We start from the raw sequence: 21732 nt of genomic DNA on the forward strand, positions 1-21732 counted from the left end.
TCTGGTAGCCTGCCCCCCACAGTCCCACAGCCCTAGCTTTCTCACTTGTATGTGCCCAGCCTCCTTGCACACCCCCACTCAGATCAACTGCAGCTTTACCAGTGGCTCTTGTGCAAGCAAGGCTTGGCCCCTGGCTGCTGGCACACACAGAGCTCTTTGTGCTTTGTGTCTGTGCACACGCACGTTTCTATGACCTCCTGTCAGACCCTAAGCTCCCAGGGGATGCTAGACATGGGGCCAATTGTCCCCCCACGCTCCCCCATACACACACATTTGCCTTTCCACCACACAGCCAGGACGCCAAGTCAGAGACTGCACAGTCTCAGGAAGTGGAGGCTGAAAATGGAGAAGGAAATATAAAAGTGGGAGCATTCATCCACTGACTAGTTGACTGGGAGGAGAGGAAGGACTGGAGAACATTCCAGTCCCTGGGCTTGCCAGATAGGCTGGACGGGAATGCAAGAGGAGCTGGAGAGCCTGGTGTAGACGGGCATGGCATGGGCTAGATGACCAGGTGCAGGCCACCAAGCAGGCTCAAGGTTGCTTGCAGCTGAGAAACCCTGGGCCCAAGATGGAGCAGTGGACTCACAGGCCTGTGAGAGGTCCCTGGGAAAGTGGGGAAGGAGGACCCTCGGGAGGCCGTCCTGGAGGCGGTAGGTGAGGGGTGCTGATAGCAGAAGGCAAGTGGTGTCCAGGAACCAGGGAGGGAGTCCAGAGGGTTCGTGGCCCTGAGTCACATGCCAAGAGCCTGACAGAACGCCAGGAGCCAAGGGGAGCCACCCTATCCGCCAGCCAGCCTGGGCTGTGCCCTGCCCTGGGCCCTTCCCCTTGCTCCTAGGCTGGCCATCTGGCCCATTGCCCTCTGGAATCTTCTGTTATGACAGTCAAACAGCTGGGCTCCGTCCCCTCCCATCCTCACTGCACGCTGACCACAGAGCCAGCCTGCCGCCCCTTCTTCTCACCGCTGCTGCTTATCTGTCTCTGCCTCTCTATCTCTTTTCCCCCTCTCTCTAGTAAAAACACAATGTGAGGAAAGTGGAGAGATGGTTTAAGTGATAAAGCATCAGCCTTGAACAGGAAAAAAACAAGCAAAAGCAAGAGGCCTTGAGTTCAAGCCCCAGTATCAGCACACACACACACACACACACACACACACACACACACACACACACACACACACCCCTAGTGACAGGTAGCACAAATAGGATGATCAGAGCCCAGACTAGCTCTGGTATAAAGCAAGACCCTGCCTTGAAAATAACCAGCACAAAAATGGACTAGGGGCATGGACCAAATGGTAGAGCATCTGTCTAGCAAAGTCAAGGATCCAATTCAATAATACTGTAAGAAAGGAAGCAAGACAGAAAGAGGGAGGACGGGAGTGAGGGGAGTGAGGGAGATTTGTCTTTGGAACTGGGTGTCATCGGCTGGTGATGTCTGCTTTGCGTGACTGTAATGATGGATAGTACAGCTCAGGGCTGCAAGTCCAGGGCAGGTTGGAAGTGGACTGAGGGTAAAGAAGAGAAGACAGAACTGGGGGTAGGCTTTATTCTGCTGAGCACAGTGCAGCCCTTATAGGTCTCAGATTTTGAGAGGACATGCTGAGGAGAAGGGAGGAGGGGGAGCTGCTGAAGTAACAGGTCTGACTCCCCCACCTCTCATCTTGGAGAAGTGCTCATGTCCCTCACATGAGAACAGCTAGAGCTTCAGAGTCAGCCTTCCTGTGCCAAGCCCACTAGCTGGTCAAGCCCCAGAAGCCTTCTGCCCAGATTCTCCCCCACCCCTGGCCTAGGATCCGGCTGCCCCAGTCTCCATAGTTACAGTGACCCTCATGGAGCCGCAGCTTGATTGCAAGTCCCACACCCGACTGGAATTGTACAGCATGGCTGGGGAGCCCACGCCCTGGTGGGGAGACAACTGGATGCTCAGCCAGCGACACCGGGCCTCGTCACAGGCGAGCACCACGGTGCCCTCGGGGTTGCTGTAGGTGCAGCGGCTGTGTTTCGCCCTCTCTTCCACCACCAGATCCCAGGTGCCCTCCAGTTCCCTGTCATCCAGCCCCAGGGCCCGGAAGCCCAGTCCACCTGGGGTGACAGGACACACCAGCTGCTCCTCCTTCAAGGCAGGCACCACCTGGCCCTTGAGATAGGCGGGACCGGCACAGTAGGTGTGGAGGTTGAAGAGCTGGTCGCTGTACTGGCGCAGCCAGCTGGAGAGGTAAGCCAGGTGGCAGTCACACTGCCAGGGGTTGCCATACAGGGCCAGATTGAAGAGGTCATAGTTGGTATCAAAGATACCCACTGGAAGTGTGGTCAGCTGGTTCCGGGACAGGCCGAGCAGCTGGAGCTTGGACAGGTTCTGGAAGAGGGCTGGAGACAGGGCTGTCAGGTTGTTGCTTCCCAGGTAGAGCTTGACCAACTTCCGAAGGCCTTGGAAGACTCGCTCGGGGAGGTGAGCGATGGCATTGTGAGAGAGCGTGAGGGATGCGAGGCTGGACAGGTTGGCAAAGGCACCTTCAGCAATCGTCTGCAGCTGGTTGTGGGACAAGGACAAGCCCACCAGGCCCGGGGTCCCGGCAAAGAGGCCCTCAGGCAGCATTCGCAGGGCATTGCCCTGCAGGTTCAGAAAAGTCAGGTTGGCCAGGGAGGAGAAGACGGAGCTGGGCAGGTGGCTGATGGCGTTGCGCTGTAGCCAGAGCTTCTCCAGGCAGAAGAGCTGAGAAAACACAAGCGGGGACAGCTCTGAGATGCCATTGCTGTCGAGGAAGAGCTCCTGCAGCGTGTGCAGATGGCTAAACACGCCTTCAGGGAGGTAGGAGAGAGCATTGTTGCTCAGCTTCAGGGTCTGCAGGTTGGAGAGGGGGTGCAACAGGCCCTTGGGGAGTTGCATCAGGTGATTCTGTGCCAGGTTGAGGGTCTTCAGGCCCCTCAGAGGCTGGAAGAGTCTCTCAGGCAGGGTCTGGAGACGGTTTCCCTGCAGCTGCAGGGACTCCAGGGTAGCCATGTGGAGAAAGAGGTCCTCAGGCAGAGCCTCCAGCAGGTTAAAATTGAGAGTCAACTTGGCGAGCGAGGGTAGGTTGGAAAAGATGTCGGCGCTGAGGTTGGAGAAGACACTTCCCGTGACCTCCAGGTCCTCGAGCCTGGGCAGTCCCCCAAAGGCATCTGAGCCCAAGTGCTGGAGCTGTGTATTGAGGAAGACCATCTTGGTCAGCCCGGGGCTGCCGCCAAAGGCCCTGGCTCCCACAGAGGTGAATGAGGTCTCCACGAAGACAATGTTAGTGGCCTCGGGTGGGATGTCTGGAGGGATGGCAGCCAGCTGCTCATCAGAGCAAAACACCTCGTGGCTGAAGCAGTCACAGCCCACAGGACAGGGCTGAGAGGGCCTGGCCAGGACCAGGAGGGAGGCCCAGAGCCACCAGGCTCCAGGGAGCATCTTCTGGAAGTGAGGAAGAGAGAACAGAAAGGATACCTTTACCAAGGGCAGCGTGGCACAAGTACTGGCAGCAACTGCTGGAGCTAGGACCACCCAGACTCTCAGCAAGAATCAGCCATATCAGAAAGAGCAGAGTTCAGCCAGCCAGGGTGGGTTGTTTTTGTTAGAGATGGATGCCAGCTTCATGGTCATGCAGGGCAGGTGCTCTAGCCCTGGGCTGAGCCTCCGGTTCCAGCTTTTATTCCTAGCAGCGTTTTTACATCGCCTCACCACAGCCTTGTAAAGAGCTGAGGTCACGTGCTCACGTCCTGAAGGTAAAGGTGTTCTCATGTAGCCTCTCCAGACACCCAGAAAGTTATAGGCCATGGCAGCACCAGGACCCAGAATCGTTCCATATTCTTTCCAGATTAGAGAAAGAAACAGAGGCAAACAATCAGGGAAGAATCAAAGGATACATGGTAGTATGGAAGTTTTCAAGAAAGAATGTAAGACAGGCACTGTGGTTCATACCTGTAATCCTACCTACTCAAGAGCCTGAGACCTGAGGATCATGGTTCAAAGACAGCCCAGGCAGGAAAGTCTGGGAGACTCTTATTTCCAGTTAACTTCCGGAGAAAGGAAAGTGGAGCTGTGGCTCAAGAGTACTAGCCCTGAGTTAAAAATCTGAGAGACATCTAGCACTCTCCTAGCAGATAATAATAGCGCAAAACCTAGGTACATAAGGTCATATAGGATGAGACTGTTACTGTATCTGATTTTGTTACTTGGTATATCTTATATACATTTATTTGTTTATTTAAAATAAGAAAAGGAAGAGAGAAAAAACCAAGATGATTGGGAGGGGGGTCAGAGGAGGAAAATGGGGACAAAAACATAAGAAGGGGTATCAATGTGTGAAAAGTAATGCACCTATCTGGTGAATGTAACTGTAACCCCTCTATACATTACCCCGACAATAAAAACAAAAATCTGAGCGACAATTCCTGGACTCTGAGTTCAAGCCCCAAGACAGGGGGAGAGAGAGAGAGAGAGACAGAGAGAGAGAGAGAGAAAGAGAGAGAGAGAGAGAGAGAGAGAGAGAGAGAGAGAGAGAGAGAGAGAGAGAGAGAGAGGGAGAGAGAGAGAGGTATGATCAGATTACACCTGAAGTGGGAATTCCTAAAATGAATCTCCACCTGAGTTTCCTGATCTCAGTCACTGCAGGACTGGCTAGGAGGAAGCCCTGCCACCATCTGCCTGTGATGGGCACAGCAGTGGGAGCTCTTCAGCCACCACCATCAGTGCCCTCCTCCCGCCCACAGACGAGCCCCAAACAGGGCAGTTATACACACCAGATGACCTAATGTTTTCTGTTTGTTTGCTTGCTTGCTTTGTCAGTCATAGGGCTTGAACTCAGGGCCTGGGCACTGTCCCTAAGCCCTTTAGCTTAAGGCTACCACCCTACCCTTTGAGCCACAGTGCCACTTCTGGTTTTCTAGTGGTTAATTGGAGATAAGAATCTCAAGGACTTCTCATGCCAGGGCTGGCTTTGAACTGCAATCCTCAGATCTCAACCTCTTGAGTAGTTAGGATTACAGGTGTGAGCCACCAGTGCCTGGCTAGACCTAATGATTTTTTAGTTTACTAAATATTAAGTATTTAGTAATAAAAACTGCTAGGTGCTGGTTAGAAGTTGGCCCAGGCAAAAAAGTACATGAGACTCTTATCTCCAAATATCCATCAGAAAACCATAAGTGACACCAGGGCTCACAGTAGTAGAATACTAGCATCTAACAAAAAAAGCTCAGGGATGGTGTCCAAGCAGAGTTCAAGCCCCACAATCAACAACTACAACCACAGCAAAAAAAAAAAAAAAGAATCCAGATTCTGGGGGGTGAAGAGGATCATGTTCCAGCCTGACAAGACCTGGTAGAGCTCAGAAGCTCCTGCCCCATTAGAGAGTATATACTCCTAAACCATGTCTGAACTTGAGGCACTTATTTACATGGCCCAAAGTGGTCTGAACTCCATGAGATGTCATCCCAAGTGTACCACTCTCCATTCATATGACCTTGAACGTGACAATCTATCTCCAGCTTCCTCAAATGTATGACACAGGGTCTACTGAGCACCCCAGCTTCCCCACCCAGCTCTAAGTGGTTAGCTGTCTCTCTGCTGCCCTCTGCTGGCTGCCTCCACCAACAACTTCAAGATTCAGCTATAAAAACCTGCATTTGCAAAGATGTCCCTTAAAGCACTGACCTTACAAAAGCTCCTGACTCTCCTCCCTTTCAGACACTCCACGATTTTCACTTTTTCCAGGAATTTGCTTCCTAGCCAGTAGAGAAGGGACAGATAGATTCATTCCTCTGTCAGGAAGTCCAGAAGAGGAAAGAAGAGTCATTCATAAAACTAAGTGCTGCTTGGAGCTGGCAGAAGCTGACTTCTGCCCTCACTCCTTCTAGGAAGAGAAAATGTCATGTTGATTCAAGGCGAGGATAGGAAGGCTGGTCCCTCACATTTTCAGTTTAACTGTAGAATAGGGAGCCCCACCTAGCCTACCCATTACCTATCCGCTTCACTTTTCACCCAGGTCTTTTCTGGCGTTCTACTGCTTACACCACAACACTACTTCTGGCTTTTTGCTGATTAATTGGAGTTAAGAATCTCTTGGCTGAGATCTGAGGATCATGGTTCAAAGCCAGCTTGGGCAGGTCAATCCTTATCGTAAACACAAAACACCAGTAGTAGAGTGCTAATGCTGAGCAAAAGAGCCCTGGGATAGCACCCAGGAAACTGAGTTCAAGCCAAATACGGGCACACAAACAAGTCTTTTGTATTTCTTGAATTTGTTTTCCCAAGCTGGCTTCAAACTGTGTTTCCAGATGTCAGCCTTCTGAGTAGCTAGGATTACAGTCATGAGCCACCAGTGCCCAGTAAACAGACTGAACCTTTCTAAATGGCCCACTCCCAGACCAAGGCTGATTCTCACACAAGTCTGGAATAACGAAGAGTTTTTACTCTAATGTCATTAAAAATGAAAAATAAGAAAACAGGAATCTAGAGGCCAGGTGTGGTGCCCACCTGCAATCCAGAATTTGGGAAATTGAAGCAGGAGAATTGTGAATTTCAGGCCAGCCTGGCCTATGCCAAGGCTAGAGGCATATCTCAATGGTAGTGTGTTTGTCTAGCATGCACAAGGCCCTGGGTTCCAACCCCAGCACAATGAGCACAACCGTATCTCCCATGTAGGTTGCCTTAAAGAGAAGACCTAGAAATTCCACCACGAGGGCTGAGAGTTTGGCCTACCAGTAGAGTGCTTGCCTAGCATACACGAAGACCTGGGTTTGATTCCTTGGTACCACATACATATAAAAAAAGCCAGAAGTGGTGCTGAGGCTCAAATGGTAGAGCTCTAGCCTTGAGAAAGTCCAAGGACCATGCTCAGGCCTTGAGTTCAAGCCCAGGACTGTCAAAAAAAGAAATTCCACCACCAGGATTTACAGGCCGTGAACACTCAGCCCTGCTAGTGACCCTGATCCTCCTGAGCTCAGAGTCCCAGTTCTGTTCTGTAGTCAGAATCCAGCTCTGGAAAAACCAATGACATCATCCAACCACTCCACTCTGGACCAGAGATGCTTCACCACAGTTACTGTCCCCAGCCCCTTCCTCCCTGGCAAGGAAATGGAAGATTTTCATCCTGCTTTAGGAAGGCCCAGATTCTGAAGCCCTGGACTGAGGGCTTCCTAACCCACTGTCCAGGAGCGAAGATCACCAGGCAGCTCCCAATCCTAGGGCTGGAGGTACCCCACATCACAGGGCTGTGTTGGGCATTAGCCAATCTTTACTGGTTTTTACCCAGGAAGTAGTCCAGCAATGCCCACAGAAAGATTCCACACTTGCATCAAGCTATGGATGCCTGGCCTTCTCTATGGTTAACATTTTAACTATCTGTTTTGGTTGACTGATTGCAAATAGACTTTTCATTTTCCAATTGGTTTTGGAGTGGTCCCTTGTGGGTGCACCAAGCCTATTTGACCATCAGTCACCAAGCCAAACCACACTTGCAGAGGGTACTGGGAGCCTGGAGCTCGGCCCATAGCTCAGGGCTCTGCTGCCCAGTATCGAGTGATCCATAGGATTCTGCCTCTTCTAGCTGGATTCTGCCTCTTAGGCCATAGTTCATCTACAAAGGGTCTTCCAAAGCTCATCAGGAGAGCTGGTTTCCTGGTCTGGTTCCTGGGGGAAGGCCTGCTGTCCCCCAGATCTAATCTCTATCTCCTCTCAATCCTGTTGGGAGCCAGAGTGGAATCAAACTGTACCTTGACTTGCATCAGACGATGGCTATATTGTCTTATTGCTTTCTGGCCCTATTCTATGTAAATGACCTGAGAATTACCATATGAATGTAACACCTGGAGGTTCCCTGGGAGAGGAGGAGGGAAGAAGGGGGAGGGGAAAATAAACGCGGCAGTCTAGTCAGTCTTTGCCTGGACTGCGGACATCCCGGACCTAGTGTGTCTGTCTCTCTTCTTTTTCTTCCTAGTCCTTGTCCCCTATTTCAGGAACCCCAATCTGCGAACCCTGGTTTGCTGCCGGTTGGCCCCGGCATCTGGCGCCCGAACAGGGACCCTGAAAATCTGGGACGAAGGTGAAGGACCCCTCCCTGTGGTGAGTAACACATCGTAGGACTATTAAGAGAGTATAGTCAGGAGTAAAAATTATGGGTCAAGCTAATAGCCATGGGTTATTTCTACCGATCTTAACAGGCCTATTTGAAGCCCACGGAACGTGGGTGGAAGAGGGGGTGCTTCAGAGCTTCCTACAGTTTCTCAAGGAGGCATGCCCGAGGTCTATAGAGGAGGAATTCCAAAAAGCCTGGCAGCGGATAGGAAAAAGAATTCAAGATTATTATGATGTATATGGCCCCGAAAAGACCCCAGTAGAGGCTACTACTGTATGGAATTTAGTAAGTAAATACATAGATCCTCTACATGAAGATGCTGAACTTAATCTTGAATTAAGGGAACTTTATGAGTTAAAGGACCCTTCTGAAGAACCTGAGGCTGAGCCATATGCCGCAGCCCAAGAGAGTCTAAGTGAGATTTTGAAAAGGGAACAACAACCAGTAGATATTGAGTATCAGAATTCAGGTTTGAATATCAAGGAGGAAAGTTATGATGAGTCAATGGAGGGCCGAATGGCTACGATGGAGAAGAAGTTAGAAGAAATCCTACATTTTCTATCGAAAATGGGGACAGAGCAGAGAGCCCCCCCAGAAGTAGGAAAGAAATATGACCCTCAGGCCACTATGGTGTCTGATTCTAAACCTTACCCCTCACACCCACCGCCTCCGGCTGCAGCCTTACGGCCTCAATCCCTTTCTCAACCTTTAGGCAAGCCTAAAGGCCCTAGCAACAAGTCCCTTTTAACAGGCACTACAACCAGGCACAGTGAATCGCAATTAAACCTGACTCAGGCTGCTAGAGAGAGGGAAGGTATTTCAGGGCCTCGATGCTTCCCTAGTTTAGTTGATCATGATGAACAAGTATACCATCAACCTGTTCCTGTTAAACTATTACAGGATTTAAAAAATGCCTGCTCCCAATATGGGCCAACTGCCCCTTTTACTCAAGTAATATTGGAGGCCGCGTGTGCTGGTATTGCATGCCCAAATGACTGGAAGCGGCTTGCCAGAGCATGCCTTAGTGCGGGAGAGTACTTATTATGGGAGACAGAGTTCACTGCACAGTGTCGGGCTAAAATTGAAACAAATAGGTCTAAGAACCTGCCTTACACTGTTGATCAGTTGTTAGGAGAGGGAACCTATAAAAACACCAAAGATCAATTGGGTTATGCAAAGGAGGCCTATTTACAAATAAATGCTGCGGCGAGAGAGGCTTGGAAAAAGTTACGCAATTCCAATCGTACAAAAAATCTAGTAGAAGTTAAACAGGGACCAAATGAGCCTTATCTAGAATTTTTGTCTCGATTAATGGAGACTGCAGACCGCCTAGTACAAGATGAGAATGCAAGGGAGATTATAGTTAGACACATAGCCTATGAAAATGCCAACGCCGCCTGTCAGGCAGCTATCAGACCCCATAGGAATAAGGGAGGAATCACGGACTTTATTTCACTGTGTGCTGATATTGGACCCTCCCATGTACAAGGCCTTACTTTAGCCGCCGCTCCTCAAGGAAAGACTGTTAGTGAGTCTCTAAAATATAGAGGTCAGCGGCATTCTCGGGATGCTAGACCCCCAGGGCGTTGCTTCTCTTGTGGACAAATAGAACATTGGAAATGGGTTTCTAAACAATATTTGAAAGTGAAATTGTCTTAAATGTTTAAAGAAAGAGAAAAAAGGAAAATCAGGACTACCAAAGTAATTGCTTAATTGCTATTTCAGCTTACTCTTGTAAGTTACTTTATAGCAATCTCCAGAAGGCCCATGGAGAAGGACAGCAGATCCTCATTCAGATGTAAGTTTGGCCCTCACCAAGTTCCAGGTAAGATCATGCTTAGAGACTATTTCTGTATTGACCACCTTGTTGCTTCTAATTGGAGTAAAGTGGCCTTTTGTAGACTCATTGATCTGAAAGCCACAGTTTTGAGCCTGCCCGGGCAAAGCAAAGTCCCTGTGAGACTGTGGTGTCTAATCTGCCAGCAGGATGCTGGGACAGAGTTGCTTTGGAGCTCGAAGTGGCAGAGTGCTAGCTCTGAGCTGAAAAGCTGGGGGGAAGCACTCAAGCACCAAGCTCGGGACTCACAGTGGCAGGGCACTAGCCTTGAGCTGGAGAGCTGAGAGACAGCGCCCAGACCCTGAGTTCAGATCCAGCAACCAACAAAGTGAAATGCCAATGGGATGTTTATCCCTGTGTGGAGAGACACTACCGGGACAGGAAAGCCTCTGCTTGGATGGCAGAGTTGGTGTCAGATCTTAGAGTCACTTGTGCTTGGCCATTCAAATTAATCAGAGCCGGGAGGTCATAGAATAGTTTGTAAGCATGCCTTACTAATGCCCGTGCCTTTCATAACTGGGCAGGAACTTGTCAATCTTCTGTGATAGTGGGTAGTTTAAAGTCCTAATTGAGCGAATTTTTTTATTTTTGACACCAGCCACAAATTCAGGAAAAGTTTGTGGATCTGAAGCTTGTGTCTCTATTAATCTGTTTAGATCTGACAACTGAAGCATTGTTAAGGTTGCAGAAATTTAGTTCCCCAGACAATCAAGAAAAAGCCTTTGCAAATGGGTGCTAGGTAGGCTGCGCTGTTGTGGCCAAGGATGGTTTGTGCAGTTGTTGAATGTCAAGTATGATTTCTAGTTTGGAGTAGATTGTTGTTCCTGGTGTCTAATCCTTGCAACCCCTTGATAAAACAGGCTAGGCTTCTTAAGGTCCCTGGTCAAGCGTGGAGACGGCGCCCCTGAGTCAGCTTGAAGAAGTCACGGAAGTTGAATCTCCGCCCATCAAATCCCCGTTGGACCAAGGGACCAAAGTCATTTTTGGAAAATGTGACAGGATAAATTAGGGGTATAGAAAAGAGTAAAAATTGCACTTGTGTTTCTTTTAAAATAAAAAACGGGGGACATGTTGGGAGCCAGAGTGGAATCAAACTGTACCTTGACTTGCATCAGACGATGGCTATATTGTCTTATTGCTTTCTGGCCCTATTCTATGTAAATGACCTGAGAATTACCATATGAATGTAACACCTGGAGGTTCCCTGGGAGAGGAGGAGGGAAGAAGGGGGAGGGGAAAATAAACGCGGCAGTCTAGTCAGTCTTTGCCTGGACTGCGGACATCCCAGACCTAGTGTGTCTGTCTCTCTTCTTTTTCTTCCTAGTCCTTGTCCCCTATTTCAGGAACCCCAATCTGCGAACCCTGGTTTGCTGCCGGTTGGCCCCGGCACAATCCAACAAACTGAGCTCTGCTCCTCACCACCTTGATACTCACTTGCATCCCAAGGAACAGGCCAAGCTGAGGCCCTGCTTCCACATATATGAATGGAGAGCCATCACTGCCAACCCTATCACCTAAGTGCAGTCATGTTGGCACTAGTGAGAGTCTTAAAGGAGGCTACCAGGCAGTGGACTATCAGATAGAACCAGCTGACATATCCTAATTGAGAGATTGATTGGGTAAATGATGCTACTGGGCTGGAATGGAAATCTTATCTGCAGTCATTAAAGTTATAGATATATTATCTATTGATACGATATATTATCTATTGATAAGTCACTTAATTTGAACCTAGACTACCAAAATGCTACATTTCCATTTTTAAGGATTATTTGTACATTAAAAAGATGAGAGAAGATTATACACAAAATCTTTGCTCTTTGCAGTACTTATCTCTGAATAATCAAATTGTGGGTGATTTAATTTTTTCCTTTTACATAAAAAGGTATCCTTGCCAGGCATCAGTGGGTCACATATGTATTCCTAACTACTACAGAGGCTAAGATCTGAAGATAATGGTTTGAAAGCTAGCCAGGGCAGGAAAAGCTGACTCTTATCTCTGACTAATAGCCAAAAATCCAGAAGCAGTGGGATGGTTCAAGTAGTAAAATGCTAGACTTGGGCAAAAAAGCTCAGAGATAGTGCCCAGGCCCTGAGTTCAAGCTCCAGGACTAACACACACACACACACACACACACACACACACACACACACACACACACACACACACCCCAGATAAAACAACGACAACAACAACTTACCTAGGGAAGCTAAGATAGAATAGATCAAAAGTGGAGGCTGGACTGTGTAGACGTGTGTAAGAGCTCAACTACATCTGAGCACAGGGGCCTGTGCTTATCATCCCAAACTACGTGAGACACTGACAAAGAAGGATCCTGACTGCAGACAAGAAACAGTCCTCAAGGCTTGGCCTCCAGAGTGGACAGTTGGATGTGTGGGTGCAGGCCTGTCACCCTAGCAACAATGCGAAGACTAAAGTAGGCAAATCTTGGCTCAGCTTTAAGGAGCCTGTCCTTAAAACAACCCATGGAAAACATAGCTAGAGATGTGGCTCCATGATACTGAGCCAACCTGGCAGGATCAGTTGAAGCCACAATACCACCCAAACAAAATAAAATAAGAACATCAAATAAAACCATATTCTCTACCTTTGCAAATGGTAAACCTATATCATTTTCGTGAGACAGCTACTATGCATACAGAATCATCTAAACACAAAGCACGGTCTCAGAACTGATGGAAGTACACACACACACACACACACACACACACACACACACCCCACCCCACCCCAGTCTCCTGACAGTGGCTGACAGGATCCTGTCACCTCTTCGCTGTGGTACTGAAAAGGCTAGGGAGAGCTTGGATGTCTAGAGGAGGAGAAGCTGGCGTTTTGAGGTAGTAGGAGGCTATGTATTGTGTGTAGGCCTTACCTGCAGGCCCTTCATGGACACTGCGGAATGTCTATGCCCACCTTTCTCTGTTACTACAAGACCCACCTTTCTTCACAGCACCTAGGCCAGCACAAATCCTACTCTTCCACCCTGCCCCCAGGCACTTCCATGACTGCCCTTCTTTGGTCCCTGGGGAACTGACTTGGTTAAAACATGTTTATAGTTCTCTGTGACCTCAAATTTTGCAGGGCTTTTTAATTCTTCTGCTTAGCAAAATGGGGAAGTACTTTGGCTCCAGGTATCAGACCCTGTGGGCTTGAGCAGATCACACATGTCTCAATTTTCTACCCACATTAGAAGCCCAGGCCTCCAGGTTAAAAGCAGTACTTAGTTAGACAGCATATTTGCCTGGTAAATAGTAAATACTCAGTGAAAGGCAGCAAATGCAAGGGCTAGTCCTGGGATGGCCACTAGCCTGGCCATCTAAACCTGGACACTTCCAGGAATGAAAGAGGAGCTGGTTGCCATTATGCCAGCTGACAGGTAAGGCCCAAGGCAGTCCTAGAATATGGTTGCCCTGCCTATCCCTCCATGTGCCATGAGCCCTCCGAGGCCAAGAGCTGGTCATGCTTCCTTGGTTCTTCCTCCTGCCTCTCCCTGCCCCAGGGCAACTGAGCCTTTCATGGGCTTCTCCCAGGGGACAGGGACCGGATACTGCTGCCTGCTGGGAGGAAGCTCTAAAGCAAACCTCCTTCCTGTCCACCAGCCAGGATCCCAGGCAAGATCTCAGGCCCTGGTCCCCACAGACCCAGAAGTGACCCCAGGAGGCCTACCGTGAGAGGCTGAGCGGGGGTGGAGAGGCAGCCCTACCTCTTCTTCGGGAGCAAAGGGGTGCTTGTGGTCTACGGTCAGCTGGTCCACCCCAGCACTGATCAAAGTTCCCAGCAGTTGTCCCTCCCCTCACGTGGCCTGAGTGTTCCCGGAATGTCACCAGGGTCACCTGAGCAAGGCCTCTGAGGATTACAAAATGACCCTGAACTACTCCCACGGACCACAGTTCCACTAGAGCCCTAGGCTTGGCATCCCTAGGTCCCAACAGTTATCCACCAGCCCTAGAAAGTTTTCCCAGTCTGCACTGAGGGGAGGACTGGGCCTAGAGGGCCAGTGAATGGGGCCAGGGCTGGAGCCCCACTGCAACTGCACACCCCCACTGCCACCATTCTAACAGACTGTGGCTCTGTTTTTTTATTGATCAGCTTGTTTAGTGAAACAATTTTTGAAGCCTTTTCTGAATTAAAAGCGGGGAAAGTTGCCAGGCGTGGTGGCTCACGCATGTAATCCTAGCTACTCAGGAGGCTAAGATCTGAGGATCAAGGTTCAAAGCCAGCCCGGGCACTACAGTCCCTAAGATTCTTATCTCCAATTAAGGACCAGAAAACTGGAAGTGGTGCCTTGGCTCAAGGGGTAGGGTGATAGCCTTGAGCTGAAGAGCTCAGGGACAACAGCCAGGCCCAAAGTGCAAGCCCCACAACCAACAACAACAAGAATTGAAGTTTGTCCCAATATAAAGTAGAAGACTTGTTTATGCAGGAGTATGCAGGATTGAAAGGAACACTGGGAGATATCCAGCGACCGTCTATAGAGTAAGGGGCAGAGTGGGTAATGGGTATGCAGTGTATAGGGGTGTGTGTGTGTGTGTGTGTGTGTCTGAGTGAACTTCAGTGCCTTCATAGAAAGTAGTCTAGCCTTCCTGAAGAAACTCTAGCTAGGACTAGTGGCATGGTCTCTACAATCTCAGCATCTTGAAAGCTCAGGCAGGTGGCTAGGGAACTGAAGAACAACCTGGGCTACATAGAAAGATGCCATCTAAAAGGAAGAAACAGCTAGGTACCATTGGCTCAGGCCTATAATCCTAGCAACTCAAGAGACTGAGATTTAAGGATCATGGTTTGATGTCAACCCAGGCAGGAAAATTCATGAAACTCTTACCTCCACATAACTGCATGCCAAAAAAACCAACCAAAAACAAAACCCTGAAAGCCAGGCACCAGGCACGGTGGCTCATGCCTGTTATCCTAGCTACTCAGAGACTGAAATCTGAGAATCATGGTTCAAAGTCAGTCCAGGTACTAAAGACCAAGAGACTCTTATCTCTAATTAACCTCTAGAAAAGTAGAAATGGTACTATGGCTCAAGGGTAGGGCAGTAGCCTTGAGCTGAAGAACCCAGGCCCAGAGTCCAAGCCTCATGACCCAAAAAAACCTAAAACAAAACACACACACACACACACACACACACACACACACACACACACACACCTGAAAGTGGAGTTGATGCTCAAGTGGTAGAGCACTAGCCTTGAGCTTAAAAAAAAAGTCAGAGACAATGCCCAGTCTGACTTCATGCTCCAGGAATGGCACAAAAAGAAAAAGAAAGATGGGGGGAGAGGAGGGGAAGAGAGGAGAGGAGAGGAGAGGAGAAAGTCAGCAAAGGAGAGTAAGGAAGAGGAGTCAGGAGTCTGGGTAGCAAACTAGTTCAGCCACCTAATTTATTAGGTGACTCTGGGAATTTCCCTTCCTTTCTTGAGTTCACTTTCTTCATCTTCATTTTCTCTGTGAAATTCTTCAGGTGTCCTATTCTAGCCACAGTGATCTACAGAAAACCATTTAATGTCTCTCTTTTGGTCCCCACCTACGTTGCAAGTACCTAATCTCAGCATAGAGTACTTTCTGTGAGCAGCTGCCCAGATCAGCTTTAATTCTGTCAAGAACAGAATTCAGCCAGGTGCCAATGGTTCATGCTTATAATTCTAGCTACTCAGGAGGCTGAGATCTAAGGATCAAGGTTCAGAGCCAGTCCTGACAATAAAGGCTGTAAGACTCTAATCTCCAATTAACCACCAGAAAAGGCCAGAAGTGGCACTGTGGTTCAAGTGGTAGAGTGCTAGCTAGCCTTGAGGAGAAAGGAACTGTGCCCAGGCCCAGGACTGGCAAAAACAAACAGACAAACAAACAGAATCCACAGATGTGACCCCCTCACCAAGATATCAACAGAGAGCACACGACCTGTGTATATTGTTTATTGTCCATCCTGTACACCAATGTTATTACAAGTAGCATCTAGCGAAGTACAGACTCCCAACGCTGCCTGCCAGGGCTCACACTCTAACAGCTCTAGAAATGACTAAATACATTGCCAAGCACCTGTAGGTATGTGCAGTGACTTCTAAGCAAGGCACTGAGGATCTGCTTTGCAAGGTAACGTGAAGACAATGGGTGTCGAGAACATTCTCTCCTTAGGAGGAGGTCCTGGGAATGGAAGGAGTTGAAGGATCCAAAACATCCTGCCACCCATCCTCTGTGAGCCACCCCGTAATGTCCTTCTCCATCACCTCCCCAACACCAGACTTGGTTCTGACTGCCAGGTCTGTCCGCCTGTGTGTGGCTTATTGTTAAAGGCTATGGGACACGCGCGCAGTCTATCCAGCAATTCTACTGATCCATTTAAATGTCTGCCCTGCAATGAAGTCAGCTTTGGAAGCAACTCTCTTCTGCCATCTGAAGCGCTGTGGGGACCGCGTGGCATCCCAGGAAAGGCTATAAGAACAGGGTGCAATTATATTTTAGAAAGGAGAAACACATACACACAGCCCAACAATCCCATGACAGGGGCCAGTTTTTCTTCCGTGGATGGGTGAGAGAAATCTTTCCTTTGGATCCACACAGCAGCAGGTGAGACTGTAATGACTGAGACGACAGGAAGCACGAGGGGGATGATTTCCATTTCCTTTGGTCTAAAGATGGAATCTCCAGACAAGGCATGTAAGTCTGGTACAGACTTGGAAAAGCTAAGCCTCACAAGAGGGTAGTGGTGGTTTCTCAGGTGTCCAGGGGTTAAAAGGAGAGTGCATGTTGGAACACCCCATGTAATGAGCACCTTTTAAATTCGAAGTGGCTTTTGTTAGATTTCTTCCAACACTGACTTCTGCTCCCCGTTCACATGAAGGTTGGTACTGACTGGTAAGCTAGTGAACACAGTAAGAAAGGGAACTGAACTCTGTATCCTATCCCAACTTTGGGAGACCACGTAGCTCATTCCAATGTTTCATTCTGTTTAAGGGGCTTAATGTGGTAGAGCACTAGCCATGAGCTGGAAAGCTCAGGGACAGTACCCAGGCCCAGAGTTCAAAGCCCACAACTGACAAAAAAAAAAAAAAGGTTAGCAGAGAGCACTGGAGACTAAGGATTCTTACCTTACCTCTCTCCATCCCTGGTCCTTCCTGAGCACAGCTGGAGCCAGCTCACAGGCACACTAGATGGTGTATTTGAGGAGTATGTACCAAAGCCTGCCTCCATTAAGACGAGAGTGGGCCCAGCTTCCCCTCTAGCCCAGCACCCATATAGTAAGCTGCAGTCAGCATAAAGATGCCCATGCTCTGAGCTGCAGGCTCACTTCCTTCTGGGTCAAGGAAATCCTTGTGCAGGCAGACCAGTTGCTACAAATACTTTGTAAACACTGCAAAAACTCAGGCTTGCCTTGGGGAGATGACATCTCTTGAGTGATATCAGATTCTCTGGGATAGAGTGAAAACCTAAAAAAAAATGCATTGGTTTGCCCTTGTTGTGTTTTGCTTTTTTTTTTTTTTTGCCAGTCGTGGGGCCTGGGTGATGTCCCTGAGCTCTTTAGCTAAAGGCTACCGCCCTACCCCTGAGCCACAGCCCTATCTCCCATTTTCTAGTGATTAATTAGAGATAAGTGTCTCACAGTCTTTGGTGCCTGGATGTCTTTGAACTGAGATCCTCAGATCTCGGCCTCCTGAGTAGCTAGGATTGTAGGCTTTGCTTTGTTTTTACAAATATTTCTTCCTGGACCTTTCTGCCAGGAGAGTGGAGAGGAAACCTAGACACTCTTCTATCATGTGCTAAGGCCCTGGAGGATTCCTTGTGAGGCAGAAGGGGCTGTAAGTGTGAATCAGGATGGCTGGAGAGCTTTGTAGATCCTTTGAGTTAGTTGAAATTCTTTCCTGGGTAGACATGGTAACCTGAGATTCTCCATTTTCATTTTTATTTTAGAATTGGAGAACTTGTTATCCAGAGAAAAATCAAGCATTTCTTTGTACATCTTTTCTTTTTCTTAAACAAATGTGAATTGTGTGGGTAACAAGAAAGGCAACCAAAGCAGGTTATCTGTGAGACTGTTAACTTGAACCAAAACCACCCAATTTAAACCAGACCACCAGCAGAGGGCGCTCCAGAGCTCCCTCCCACCCAGCGTGACCTGTCAGTGAGCCCTCATGTCTGCTGTCTGTGAAAGCCCTGAAGACTAGCTGCTAGCTGACTAATGTTGATGGAGAATTTTACCATGGCATTAGAGGGATTCCTGGTTTCCATTACACTTGGGTGTTCAGTGAAAGACCTCATCTCTGAGCTATTTTACTTCCCCCAAATAGAGAGTGAAAATTCAAAACAGATATAGGCATATTATGCCCATAAAAGGCCCCAGCAGAAGGCCCTCCAATGAACAGCTGGCTGGCAGGAAAGAGGGTGTAGCTGCACAGGCTGTTGTAAGTCAGAATGCTTCTGACCAGGACAGCCTGGATGCCTCAGAATCTCAGATTTAATAGGACCTCCTGTCAAGTAGAGCATCCCGTGCCTGTGCCTACATCTCCACCCCTGGGGTAGTCCCCTGGGGGCAGTGACACCCATCATCCCATTCCTCTGGAAAAAGCTTGGGAGGAGTCATGTTCTCTTTCTTCATCTGATGCTTTTGATCTGGTTTATGGCAATTCAACAAGTTGCATGCTCCTACTTTTTGGTTTGTATATGATACCTCAATTTTTAAAAAAAATTAAAAGAAACCCATAAGGGTGAATGTGAGCGCTCCAGGCATCAGGTTTCGTTCTCCATGCAGTACCAATATGCTGGCTTCAATGTTTTTAGAAGTTAGAGATTCCATGTGATAGTTTTATTTCATAAAGGGCTAAAAAGTTTCAAAGCCAAGTTTTCAGCTTGGAAATACTGTCTGAAAGGATGAATTTATTGCATTGATGCCTTTTTTTCCCTCTCCAGATGAAAATCCCAGGAGATGCTGATGACAACCGTGTCCAGGGGAAGAGCGATTTCCTCCTCTCTTACAGAGCATCCTTCAAGCCCAGGTGCTCAGCAGCTTGTGAGAAACTAGCTGACTGGTTTCAAGCCTTTCTTGGAGGAGAGAATTCACTTTACCTTCAGGAGCAGAATATCAAGGAGAAAACTTGCATTTGCAGAGAGTCAAGCCATGACACACACAAGAGAAGCAGAAAGAAGAAACACCAACTTATATAAGACTTTGAGGAGAGGGGCTGTCTGGGTGGAGAACTATCCCACAAAGTGAGCAGGCTTTGTCATGGAGTCTGCAGAGACCAGGAGGAGGCTGAGCACGGGGGTGGGGGGAAGGTTGTTCTTGGAGGGAAGTGGTAAGCGTCTGGGAGAAGAGCCCCTCTGAAGGAGAGTCAGGCATGGGACCTGGAAGCCCCTCATGTTTCTATGGCCAGTTGGATCTCTCTGTTGGTCAGCAGGCTTTGAGACCTGCATCTCTACAGTAGAATTGAGCCCATCAAGAGAACAAGAGACGCCTTTCTCCAGGGCCCCCCAGATGGCTAGCAGAGCTTGGCTCTGTGCACCCAAAGGTGGAGGCTTCATAGCCACATTTCCAGGTCCTCCCTTCTCACCATTCCCAAGCCCTGCTCCAGCCTGCCTCCTTAACACTCATTGGGAGCCTTCATCTGCATCAGGACAGCCTGGCTCCTTTTCTTGCAGCAACAGCAACAGATGCAGGCGGCTAGGGAGCAAGCCAAGGCAATAATACCAATGACGATGGCAGCGATAGCCAACCCGCTCTGGGCCCGGGTCATTCCCCAGGTGTTGCGATCATCAGTGGCCCCGATGGTGGTCAGATCCGTGTAGTCTTCCATGGAGCTGGTGATGTCAGTGGTGGACGAGACGGACGTGGTGTCGGGATAGCTGGGGGTCTCGGGGTAGCTGGGGGTGTCTGGGTATCGGGGTGTTTCTGGGTAGCTGGGAACTTCGGGGTTTGCTGGCACCTGGACGCTTGGCACAGGGGCATTGACATTGATGATGATGAGGGACTGACCTCGGACGTTGGCTGGGCTGGAACATACAGGGAGAGTGTCTGTGCCTAATTTGGCCTTGTTGATCAGGAGCCAGTTGCGGAGCGGAAGGATGTCAGAGTCACATCTCCAGGGGTTGTCATAAAGCCGCAGCTCACACAGGTTCCCCAAGTGATCAAAGATGCCCCGGGGCAGGTTCTCCAGGTAGTTATTCTGCAGCTGGATGGTCATGAGGCCATTGACGTTGGCGAAGAGGCTCCCGGGGAGCTGTCTGAGTCGGTTGTTCTGCAGGGAGATGTTCTGCAGGTTGGCTAGCATGCGGAAGACATTCCCGTCCAGGTCCTGCAGCGCGTTGGTGTGGAGGGACAGCTCTCGGAGCTCTGTCAGCCCATTGAAGGCGCCAGGGGAGATGAAGCTGATCTGGTTGCGACTAAGGATCAGGACCTGCAACTGGTTGAGGTGGCTGAAGATGTTGTCAGGCAGAGAAGTGATGTGGTTGTCATAGAGCCAAAGCTCTCGCAGGTTGTGCATGGGCCCAAAGACGCCTGGGGAAAGCTCCTTCAGGGAGTTCCCGAAGAGGGTGAGCCGGTTGAGCTGGGGCAGCTGCATGAAGATGCCCGGGGGCAGCTGTGAGATGTGGTTATTGGACAAATAGAGTCTCTGGAGATTCCGGTTGTTGTGGAAGAGCCCGGGGGAGAGGGTGCTGATCTGGTTCTGCTGCAGGGCCAGCTCCTGGAGATTGCCCAGCCCATCAAACGTGCCCATGGGGATGTCCGAGAGCCTGTTCTCAAAGAGCCGGAGGACCTGGAGGTTGCCCAGGTGCTGGAAGACCCTGGGGGACAGGTGAGTGAGGCTGTTCTTGCCCAGGTTGAGTTTGGTGAGCCCCACCAGGTGGTCAAAGACGCCATCGGGAACGTATTCCAGGTGATTGCCATGCAGTTGCAGCTCCTTGAGGTTGCTGAACTGGGAGAAGTGGGCTGGCTGGATCTGCACCAGCTGATTACTGGACAGAAGGAGGGACTCGAGGTTGTCCAGGCCCTGGAAGAGGTTGACAGGCAGCATCTGCAACTTGTTGTTGGCCAGGCTGAGGTAGCGCAGCGAGCCCAGGTTGCGGAAGGCGCCTGGCATGATGTGGGACAGCTCGTTCTTCTCGATCCTCAGGGCTATGAGGGCTGAGATGTTGAGAAACGGGGACTCGGGGAGCTCCGTGATGTGTGTGTTGAGGATCTGCAGACTCATGGCGTTCCAGGGCAGAGGGCTCGGCACCGCCACGATGCGAGCCCCGCTGCACTCCACCTGCGAGGCCCGGGAGCAGGTGCATTCACTAGGACAGCCATAGTAAGCCAAGCCCGCAACCCAGGCCTGGCAGCTCACCAGCAAGAGGAGATAATGTTTCAGTGGCATGGCCTGTGGGGAGGAGAGAGAGAGAGATTGAGTGGGGGGTGGGCAGAGAGTCAAAATCACCTCACTGACTTAAACCAGTTTTAAGCCAACATCAACCTTCAGGTTCAACCAAGGCTTGGCTTGGAGCCCTGTCACTGTGTCCCCAATTCAGTATCTCCCTGTTCTGGCCAGAAAGTCTTCTTGTTTCCCTCTCCCATGCATGCCTTCATGACTGGGCCCAAGCCATCCTTCCATGTAGAGGGCTCCTTGTCCTCACTCCCATCTTTCCCATTCTTCTCAGTCAAGTTCAAATGCAATCGACTGTCAGAAACTCTCCCAGTTGCACTCCTTGGCATTCACTACCTCCCATGCACATGGCTATCCCAGCCTCCTCTGCGCCCCCCAGCCCCGTCAGCCTTGTATGCCTATCCAATCTCTTTGCTTGTTAAAGAGC

The 21732-nt window shown here is 49.5% G+C and overlaps 2 protein-coding genes across 3 annotated transcripts; both read right to left on the reverse strand.

Annotated features, from left to right (window-relative positions):
- Positions 1 to 1530: 1530 nt before the first annotated feature.
- Positions 1531 to 13709, reverse strand: Cpn2 (carboxypeptidase N subunit 2). 2 transcript variants are annotated; one of them, XM_090331970.1, is made up of 2 exons: positions 13621 to 13709; positions 1531 to 3435 (listed from the first exon to the last, which is right to left on the reverse strand). In XM_090331970.1, exon 2 carries the CDS (start codon positions 3430 to 3432, stop codon positions 1789 to 1791), a length of 1644 nt encoding a protein of 547 aa, XP_090188096.1. In that variant the 5' UTR covers positions 3433 to 3435; positions 13621 to 13709; the 3' UTR covers positions 1531 to 1788. The 2 variants fall into 2 exon arrangements, with proteins under 2 accessions (XP_090188096.1, XP_090188106.1); XM_090331980.1 differs by having other exon boundaries at positions 1531 to 3432; positions 13621 to 13703.
- Positions 13710 to 19526: 5817 nt separating this feature from the next.
- On the reverse strand, positions 19527 to 21299 carry Lrrc15 (leucine rich repeat containing 15). Its single transcript, XM_090331992.1, has one exon. It carries the CDS (start codon positions 21297 to 21299, stop codon positions 19527 to 19529), a length of 1773 nt encoding a protein of 590 aa, XP_090188118.1.
- Between the last annotated feature and the right edge of the window lie 433 nt (positions 21300 to 21732).

This window comes from Megascapheus bottae, chromosome 1 (assembly GCF_031878675.1).
Source record: "Megascapheus bottae isolate mThoBot1 chromosome 1, mThoBot2.hap1, whole genome shotgun sequence".
In the NCBI taxonomy this organism is placed as follows: domain Eukaryota; kingdom Metazoa; phylum Chordata; class Mammalia; order Rodentia; family Geomyidae; genus Megascapheus; species Megascapheus bottae.